Source organism: Stegastes partitus, unplaced genomic scaffold, assembly GCF_000690725.1.
Source record: "Stegastes partitus isolate 25-593 unplaced genomic scaffold, Stegastes_partitus-1.0.2 Scaffold250, whole genome shotgun sequence".
NCBI lineage: Eukaryota > Metazoa > Chordata > Actinopteri > Pomacentridae > Stegastes > Stegastes partitus.
In genome coordinates this window covers 257,932-268,504 of record NW_007577981.1, presented here as the reverse complement: position 1 = coordinate 268,504, position 10,573 = coordinate 257,932, and the positions used below count along the sequence as shown (strand labels likewise).

Below are 10,573 nucleotides of genomic sequence, written 5' to 3'. Positions count from 1 at the left end.
TCTCTGTTTTCTGACCTTTGAATTTGAGCATTTTCGCCCGAACTCCACGAGCCATGAAGCCTGGTGACAGTTCAACATGTTTCCAGCAGGTTCAAAATATAAAATATTAATTAAATGGCTTCAGCAGATGCCAGATTTTTAATTATTGGCTCTTGAAAGTGGAAAAACATGCAACTGTGGTAGTGAGCTCGCCAGACTTGCCACACATCCAGTTCTACTGATGTTAGAGGTCGACCAAAGACTGTATGTTTGGTAGGAGATATTGATAAATCCATATTTATACACGTATGGAAACTTTTTTGCCTCCCTATTGCCATCATGCATCACTTTATAATGCTGGTCCTCGAGCTAGTAGTTTATAATCTTTAATTGTTATCATGTGACATTAGTATGAAAACAGATGACTGGATGTACATAAGGACAGATTTGTGTTTCTGTAGTTTATGGAGGCAATACAGTAACTAAGTATCTTCGAAGGTTGTTGAACACATGAAATTAGAGGTTTGCTGAGTGCACAACGCATACAATGTAAAAAAAAAAAAAAAGAAAACTTAAAAAAAATAGTAAAATCACTTTCAAAAAATCTTAATTTGCAGGTGAACAGTGAAAAAAGGGCAAAAATGTAAGTAATATCCACAATTAATGTGTTTTACAGTTCACTTTGCTCAAGATTTTAAAGGCATTTCATCGTAACATTACTACAATTTCTGTAGTTAAGTGAGTTTTGTTGTTGTTTTTTATAAATATTTTCTATTTTTAATGCAAATTCTAATATATTTACAGTGTTATTCTGTTATTTTTCAGGTGATCATCTTCCATCATAAGCCTGCATTTTAAAGGAGGTATACTTCATAATTTTATCTTCTTCTGTGCTTATTTTGGGCAAAATAGTATTATACACAGAAAAAAGTTAAATAACTAAAAAAAAAAAAAGATAATAATTTGCATGTTAATCAGAAAATAAATAAATACATTTAAGTTGTTTTTTTTAAAAAAGGCAAAAAAATGTAAACAATGTCCACAATAAATTTATTTTGGAATTTATTTTTAAAAATATTTTACAGTCATTTTATTGTAACTTTACAACCATTTCTGTAGTTAAGAGATTTTATCATGTTTTTCTATTTTTAATACAAATTCTAATATATTTATAGTATTGTGACATTTGTATGTTTATTGTTAAATTATTTTATAAAACAGATATATGCTGCATTTATGGTGCACACGGTGGGATAACAGATTTTTTTTTCAGATTTTATTTTATTTTTTAATATCATTTTTTACAGTGTATCTGATCTCAACAGGTTCTATAACATGCAAATCAGACCAGAATAAAAATGTGGAGAAAAAAAAGAAAGAAAAGTTGGTCTCCTGAGAGAAACTTTGGCGCCCCTGATGTAGGGCTGAGTGCAGGCTAAAGGTCAGCTCCTGACTCTGCTGCTGAAGCTTTGTTCGCCTGCACGGGGGCGATGACGCCTGTCAATCAAGCCGCTCCGGAGACCTTTATATCGTGACAAAAGGCCGAACGCAGGCTATTGAGCCAGACACGGGTCCCTTCATGAGAAATGTCATGGATGTTGTGATAAAAAAAATGAGGTCAGCCGTGTGCGCAGTGCGAGCAGCGGGAATTTTTCTGTGTGATGTCAGAGCGTGTCAGCGTCGCCTCGCCGTGTCATCGCGGCTTTCTGCTCAGTGATACATCGGCTGTTATTGCGGCGCCCGCTGATGTGTGTGTGTAGGCGGCGTGCAGATGTGCGGCTTTGTGTGTGGTCGGTAGGTGACGTGGTGTGATGCATGTCTTTAATAACAGTCCATTAGCTCTCTGCATGTGTGTCTCTCTTGTGTTGCGTCCCTGAGAGTGTGTGAAAACACAACGCGGCCTTGTGTGTTGGACGTGGCCGCCGATGGGCCGTGAATCAGAGCCCAGCGTGCTGTTATTTCATGTTACTCCCACCGGGATCGGCCGTCTGTTATCCCTCAGCTCAAGGTTCACTGACCTCCCAACCATATTTTTCTTCTTTCCCTCCTTTGTTTTTCACTTTCTCATCCCTTCCCCCCCACATTCGTTTCATCTTTCGGGCCTTTTCTCACACCCTTCTTGCTCTCTCGACAGATCCACATATTTACTCCCTTTTTTTTTAAATCCGACAAAGATAGTTTTAAGCAGTGGCCCTGTAGCTGGCGTCTAAAAGCACATGGCAGTAACATGCTGGAAAGCAAAAAATTTCCCTCCGAAATATCTCCCTATCCCACGCAAATCTATTCAGCAGCACACGAGCGCTGACAAAACGCGCCGAAATCCGCTGATCTCGAACGCTGCTCGCCCACCACAACAGCAGGCCATAACTAATCCATCTCCCACTACATGTTTTTAATGAGCCTCCATAACCGTAATCCGTATGGTGCAGTGCAGCGCAGGCCAAATCGAGCTGTTTGCATGACTTTGTGCTGTCAGCAAAATGTGACAAGGGACACATGTGTGTTTATGTGTGTGTGCGTGTGTGTTTTACTGTCACCGAGCATCTGTGTTGTCGGTGTGCCATCCCGGTTGATGATTTTCCATCTGGTAGATATGTGTGTGTGTGTGTGTGTGTGTGAGAGAATGCATGTGTGTTTATTGTCTAAACACAGGATCGGCCTGTTTACCTGCATCCTCGTCTGAAAATGCGGCAGGATTATTGGAAGCAGAGGCTGATGGGAGTGGCGGCAGTGTGTTGTGTGTGTGTGTGTGTGTGTGTGGAGAGGTAGAAGCTGCCAGGCCCTTTTCAGAAACCCCCATGGGGAACAACATTAGGGTCCTCCGGGGGCCAAATTAGAGTCAGCTAACCAAGTTAGAGATCGGCAGCAGAGGGGGTCTGACTGGCAGGGATGGACTGAATTCACTCCAGCCCCCTGAACAAACACACACACACACCCGTACACACACACCTCTCTTTGTTTTTGCCGCTGATCAGCAGAAGATAAAAGCCAGTTCCTGACAATAGCAGCCTCTCTGTTGGGGAGTCTGCAGGGAGATCCTGACAGAGTGGAAGAGCTGTAATGTATTCCTGCAGGTCAGCCTGGATTAGTGAGTCTGTATCAAGGGGAAGCAATTTGGACTCATTTAGCCTTTAAAACAGGACTTTCTTTCCATGAAATCTTATTATGGTTTTGAACCATACGTTATGTTCTTACAGGAAAACTTCCACAAACACGGTGAAATATGATTAGAGTTTATTCATTTATACAGATATGTGCAAAAGTTTGGGCTCCTCTGAGATAATAAACCACTTTAGGAAATAGATATTTAAAGAGTCTTTCTTGAAACGTTAGTACACTTCAAAAAAAGATAAGTTTGGGCTCCTTCTACGTGTCAAAACCTCACACCTTAACTCCTTTTTGGGCATATTAGGACCTGTAAAGAAGCTCAAAAGGTGTCAAATGAATCGTCAGTATCGGCTGGATATAAAAGATGGCCGCTACCATTTTGAATCCTCGAGTCTGGAATGTGGCCATGTTTTTAAAAAGAGCCAGGAAGCACTGCACAGGTGTAACAATCCACCAGTGAAATCAGAGCCCACTGAATGCACTGTTAGGTTTGTTGGACCAGCATTTGCTCAGAGTTGCAGCTGCTATAGGGAACTAGTGAGCCTTTTCTAGAAAATCAAACAGTTGCTTTTTAACTCTACACATGTCAAAGCAGTCATTTCAAAATGCTCTTTCAGATCCCAGGAGCAAACAGAAGATTGGTGACGATGTAGAGTCCATGAAGTCGTGAAAAAGAGGATTTATGAGGTAGAAGTAGCTGCCATGTAAAGATGATGAGCTACGCTCTGGCTGAAGCTTCTTTTTAAATTAAAACGTGCTGAACTGCTGTAACGTTGGACATAAAAACTAAACATATAGCAGCCAGGTTTTTACTCAAAATAGGCTGGTTAACATAATGTTCTGTCTGGTTATAGCCACACGAGTACTAAAAGGCTGGGCAGATGGGGAAATTGTTCTAAATATATAGTCGGTACACACTGAGGGTCAGTCAGTATAAAAACCTACGAGGGCCCGAATCAGCAGAGATGAACATGGCAGTGTTGTTGTGATCTGCTCACTACAAAAGCAATAGAAGGAAGACTGCCATCTGATTTAGACGTTTATCATGAAATGGCTGCAGATCATTCCCATACATAGAGGCCTCCTCCATCTTCCGTGAGGCCAGAAGGTGCATCCATTCTGATTACTGGTAAGCAGGAAGTAACCCCAGTAGCATAGGCGACCGCTTGTGTTTGTGTAAATATGTGCAAATTTCCCGAGCCTCCTTGCTAGCCTACAAAATGAAGCTTTGTAATGTGGCTGCAGAATGCATTTTACCCCAAACCATAATCCAAACTTAAACGTTTAAGTGGAAAATGAAAGTCAAAACAAGGCTTGAGTGAACAATTTAAACCAGAATAATGGACCGAATAGGACTGACAAACCCCTCCACCAACCCCTACAACCTCCTTTCCTCTTTGTAATGGCTACACCACCATTAAAAGAGCTGATAACGGACCACTTAGGCCTACTAGGAGGTGAAGGAGGCACCTGCTGGTTCACATGTAAGGAAATGATCTGCAGTGATGATGACCTTTTAATGGGCTGCATGTTTTTGGGATTACAATCTGTCCAAACAGCAACTGTGGCAAAAAGACAAGAGCGTTACCCAGAAGGCTGATAAAAGACATGTTATCAAGCAGATGTGGCTGATAATTAAATATAGTGGAAACAAACACATGAATTCTAAAACCCACCATTGTTCTTATTATATATGTGAATGATGCATGAAGCTACATCTATCTAAGGCAAAGTTGGCATTTTAAAAGGCTGCGTGATGAGACTGCATTCTGAACACTATATAAAATTATGCTCATGTCTACAATATTTATGTCTGTAATTACAGGCCACTCATAAATTCCACCCAGTAGTATCATATACTGTAACTTTAGTGCAGCACAGGCACATTTGAATTATGTATAGTGTGATATAGCACTGTAAAGTTTTTTTTTTTTTCAAATGCAAGGAAACTTGAGTGTTAAATTAAGAGTTTAAACAGACCCTGAAATATCTCGCCGTCTCGGGATTGACAACAGGTGGAACATGTCGCGCACACACCACCACCCGACACACATGGCGGCGGTGACATTTGTGAAGCCTCGCGCTTGCCCGATCATAAATCTCCGTTTTATGAGCTGAACTCTGCAGACTGTTGACCGCGTCGCCTTGACATTCAAGACCACGCGGCGCAGAAAACCAAGGGGTCCAAACTCCCCGAGAGCGCTGATTGATTTGCCTCACGAGGGCACTGAAAGCCACTCGCTGTTAGGGGTCAGACGTGTTTCTGTTTACCGACGTCTTTGTTCATTATCGTGGTGGCAAGTGGAGATTTGGCAGATGGCGGCGTTAGGAATGCGCGGCACTTTTTTTTTTTTGCTCTTTTTCACGTCAGAAATAGACACATCATAATTTACTGAAGCAAAAGAGTAAATAATCTGAATTTTTGTGAGTGCACAGCCAAGCAGCTTTCATCCAGAGAGCAAAGGAAGGCTTCAAGTTTTGATTCCTCCAGGCTGGAACCCAATCAAGTCAATTAGCAGAAGGTGGGGCTGCAGCCACTTCAGTGTTGAGGAGACAAAGGCAGCAGTGCTCTCTGGAAACACCAACAAAACAAAAAAATACTCTGGTTTTTGTGTGAAAGGTTGTAATGGGGTTCAGAGGAGCAGTTCTGTTGGGCTTTGCGCTTCTCTTCTCAGGTGGGAATTTTCGCTCGGCTGCACAAAACTGGTTTAACTTCAGCACCAATGAGACTCTAAACCCAATCCCCCAAGAGCGAGCGGCGGCAGGCCTCCAGCTGCAGAGATCACCGCAGACAACACATCATCAGTCAAACCAGATGGAGCGAAAGGTTCCGGCCGACTCTCCCGTCAGCTACCGCCTCAGGAGCTACTGGCTCAGGAACCCGGCCGACAGCGAACAGAACCCGCGTGAGGAGCAGAACCCGCAGAGAGTCGAGGCCGGAGAGGTGACCTCGGAGCAGAGGGAAGCTGGAAAGATGGGAAAAGTTCAAATTCAAGGCCCGGATCTGAGCGTCCCCGCCAAGAAGGAACCAAAGGTAGTTTAAAACATGTATTTGACCACGCAGACGGTTCTTTTTTATGCACCACATGAGTTCAATGGATTTGACGTTCCAGGCGCTGGTGAAGTTTGAGCAGCGGGTGCCGGTGCCAGCTCAGAGCGTGAGCGTGCGCTGTGGCGAAGAAAAGGTCACCATAGAGGTCAAGCAGAACTTCTTAGGTAATGGCTGCCGGTTACTTGTTTGAATTGATGTTTTTTTTTTCCTGCAATGGCTCCATTTACCATGGCTTCTGCTCTGATGTCTGAAAAAGAAAAGGGTCCGATTAGAGGCCCGAAATTGGAAAATTGAATGGAACAGTGAAGATGGGACACTCAGTGCTGATTACTGCAAATGGCACAGACTATGGAGCGGGCGATCAATATTATGTTTCCTCTTATTTCTTCACTCTGAGAAGGGGGCATCCTGCTTGTCTGCTGGGTGCTCAAATGCTGACTTTACAGCGACGCATTAAGAACCTTTTTTTATTTGTCCTGCAGCTGAACCTCCACTTGCCGTGAGTGTTATTGACTGGAGATGGAAAAAAAACGGCTTCAGGTAATGGTCTCGGTTTCAAGTTGTGCCTTTTTTTTGTTCTTAGGAAACAGTCAGTTCATCCATCCAAGTGATCTGACCTTAGGAGGCTGCGCCGCCGTGAACGCTGCCGACCGCGTCCTGCAGTTCCAGACGGAGTTACACGACTGTGGCAGCGTCATGACGGTGTGTGTTCCTGCCTCCATCTACTGTGTTGGGTATTTGAAGTCGCCCTATAACCGCTTTTTGCTCTTCCTCCAGATGACTGACGAAGCCCTCATCTACACATTCTTCCTGATGTACTCTCCGACGCCCATTATCAACACTTTCATTTTAAAGACCAACCCCGCTGAGGTGATAATTCAATGCCACTATCAAAGGTAAAGCCTCCTTGTTTGATATCTGACAAGTCAAAGTGGAGTCCTGCTGTTAGCACAAATTATTCAGGGGATCTGCAGATCTTAAAGTCTTGCATGTAGTTCAGTTAGAACGGGGTCTCTCCGAGTCCAAACCTCCGTTCCATCCGCATCGAGGCCACGTGTTCGGAAGCTAAGGTCTCAGTTTTGCTAATGAATTTCTATTGATTAGTAAATTGTTAGAGACACTGAGTGTACAATTAATCACAGCAACTCTGTCCCCTGACAAATGCGGTTTTAATTTAGTTTATTCCCCTCGCATCGTTGTCATGGCGACAGTCTTGTTCATTATTGTTGAATATTCGCTATCGGCTCCTGAATTTCAGACACAGAAGGTGTGTAGTTGTTCTCCTGTGCACAAATTCTACAGATTGTGTAAATTTAGGAAGAGTCAGAAGTAGATATGAGGTAATTGTTTGAGCCGTGTCTGCTTCGGTGATGCTGGCTCGTGCACAAGAGGTGTGATGTTTGTGGTTTAATGTCAAGTTCAGAGGTCACACTGATGCAAACAATGTCATTTCTCCCACTAGACTTGAATGTATTTGACTATTTTAACTGTCGTATGTTGCTTCAGAAGTTTTAACTGAGCTCATTTGATGTTTTTAGCTATTGCCAAATGTTCCAGACAATTGATCTTGAATAAAAATCTGATGCGTCCCATTAATTAAAACTAAGGTCTTCAATTAAAACAGTGATACAGTTTCTGTCAGTCAAGAGTGCTTAAATTAAAATCCCTCTCCAGGTGTTGATTTAACTCCTGAAACTCGTCTGTGTATCAAATTTGCATATTTCCATGAAAATAACCCCTTCCTGCCCTGCTTGTTGCAGCTCGAGTACACCAGCTCACCGACAACTACACTACACACTGGCAACTTGTAGTATTTGGGTAAATCAGCCATACATGTTGAAACCAGGCACTGATTCTGATGAAAAATGATACGAAAAGCAAGTTCGGTTTGTTGCATATGAAGCCATGTGGAAGTCTGAATTCATGTTTTTCGAGGCAGAAATATAGAAAATATAACTTACTTCTAGCGTAGCACTTAGCTCGAGCACTCTAAGTTTCTTTTATTAGTATTAGAAAAGTGCAGAAAAGTTGTTAACTTAAAAAAAAAGAAGCATTCTACTGGTTGTCATTCATATTTCCATTGAACAGCCTTTTAAACTGCATTCTAAACTGTATTAACTTGGAGCCCTCTTCTAGTCATTTTTACATCCCTACCTGTTTAATCTTGTCCCTTCTCCTCCTCTATTGTAAATATTCGTCTTCCCTCTCTCATAACAAACCCATCCTTCCTCTAACTGTCCTCACAGGAGGCATTACGTGAGCAGCAACGCCGTGAAGCCTACCTGGAAGCCGTTCGCCCTCAACGTGCACGCCCATCAGCAGCTGCACTTCTCCCTGCGTCTCATGACAGGTGGGAGAAAGAGCTGATGTTCTATACTTGTAGGAGGAGGGGGAAACAAACAAAAAACAACTTTTGATTTGCACCAGGCGGTCTGGCTAATTTCCCCGGCGACGGGCGTAATTGCAATCACTCAGGGGCCTGGCAGACTTTTTGCAGCGACTCTTAAAGATGCTAAACGGGGGAGACTTGATAAACGGGAGCGAAACTTTTGATGCATGGTGATGAGCTGAAATTACATGCCTCGTAGGCTGCAGCTGACCCAACGGGGTCACTCGCGCAATAAAGTGATCAATATAGAGCTGATTATGTTTTCTAATTAATTCCGAGCTACGCGCTGCAGATACTAACTGCACCGAGCTGGTCTGGGCCTCCGCTGATTGGCTTAAACCAAGCAGGAAGTTATGGAAGGAAATGATGAGAGTTTTAAACTAGTTTCCCTCATTTGTGATCCAGGTTCATGATGATGCTGCGTCTGTAATTCATTTATTGCCCTCTTCAAAGGACTTGTTTTCTATATCCTTCCACTCTCTCCCACGGGCATCATTTCATCTAATCAGATTGATGGCCCCACTCCACTTATATCTATTTTTTTTCCCCCCTCTCTCCTGTATTTGATTAGAGGACTGGCAGTCACCGAGGCCTTCCACTGTTTACTTCCTGAGTGACGTGATGCACATCGAAGCGTCGGCGCTGCAGGGTCACCACGTTCCTCTCAGGGTCTACGTGGACAGCTGCGTGGCTACGGTGACCCCCGATCCCCACTCGCAGCCCAGATACTCCTTCATCAACAACCACGGGTGAGAAATGTGCGGATTGGCAGGACGGTTTACACCAAAGTGACGGCGAATCTACACAATCAGGTGGTCGTGTTTGTCTCGAGGAGGCAGCAAGTCATAATAATGGAGATTTATGTCTGACGAGCTCATGCTGAACATATTAAGAGTTGGAGTGAGTGGTCGGTTCTGTGTTTATGAATATGAATCCTTTGCTCTTTTTTTTTTTTGCCATTATAAGGTGTTTAACTGATGCTAAGCTGACAGGAGCCAAGTCTTACTTCATGCCGAGGAGCCAGGAGGATAAACTTCATTTCCAGCTGAAAGCCTTCAGGTTCCACGAGGATGACAGGAATTCAGTGAGTACAGCTGCACCGCCTGACGTGTTTATACACTTTGAAAACTACTGATTGTGCATCGTTTAGTCACACTTTTTTTTCAGGTTTTTCACGTCACTGTCGAGAGGTGCGTTTTGCAGCACCCAATGTGTTAGCTTAACCTTTTTTTTCCCCCCCTACTCCTGGTGTTATGTGCAAAGTTGGCACATATTATATACACTTGCAAGTGTTTCCAGCCTATAATAACCTCAGAAGCTCGCTGTGGAAATGAATCTCCCTCTGAGGTCGTATTGAACTCAATACCTTCTTATATAGGATGAAGAAGCCAGAGTGGATGTTTGCCAATATCGGCTCAAAAAGCCTTTTAATGTGTCTTTATATAGAGAGAGAGCACCGGGTGAACCTTAAAGGAGAATTCTCAACCCCAGTAATGTGGCTCTGAACTAACTTTGCACTCTTCACCTGAGGTTTAGAGATTTGGGGGGAATGGGGAGCTCATAAAGTACATTTAATTAAATTCACTTTAGTTTTATTCATATAGCACCAATTCACAGCCAAAGTCACCTCAGGACAGCTCACATAGTCACGTTATATCACAGAGAGAGACCAACAAATCCAATAATGCTCTTTGAGCAAACACTTCGGCAACTGTTAAAGGAAAAAAGTTCCTTTTAATAAGACGCAAGGACGGCAGAGAGAAGTTTTTTTTAAAATAACTTTTAATTGTTTTTTTCCTACAATTTACTGCAGATTTCTTTTGTTTTGTTAAATTATGTGAAATAAGTAGCAAAATCACAGAAAAAAGTATTAATTTACATGTTAACAGCCCCAAACTATAAATAACAAACATTCTTTTACAACTTTTTAACTTAAAATGCTATTTTCTTTGAATTTAAATCCATCATATAATGTTGTAGTTTTTTTAAATATTTGCCAGTATTTTAAAGAAAGATTAGTTATATTCAGAATTGAAAAACGGTCA

General features: G+C 42.5%; 1 protein-coding gene across 1 annotated transcript in view; it reads left to right on the top strand.

Moving 5' to 3' along the window:
• The first annotated feature begins 5,713 nt into the window (after positions 1-5,713).
• LOC103357371 (zona pellucida sperm-binding protein 3-like) overlaps positions 5,714-10,573 on the top strand; it is a 7,096-nt gene continuing 2,236 nt past the window's right edge. Inside the window, exons 1-7 of the mRNA XM_008281914.1 lie at positions 5,714-6,121; positions 6,201-6,303; positions 6,723-6,841; positions 6,917-7,035; positions 8,386-8,489; positions 9,100-9,277; positions 9,495-9,612. Of these exons, the coding sequence (XP_008280136.1) occupies positions 5,714-6,121; positions 6,201-6,303; positions 6,723-6,841; positions 6,917-7,035; positions 8,386-8,489; positions 9,100-9,277; positions 9,495-9,612 (1,149 nt within the window). The remainder of the gene's footprint in view (positions 6,122-6,200; positions 6,304-6,722; positions 6,842-6,916; positions 7,036-8,385; positions 8,490-9,099; positions 9,278-9,494; positions 9,613-10,573) is intronic.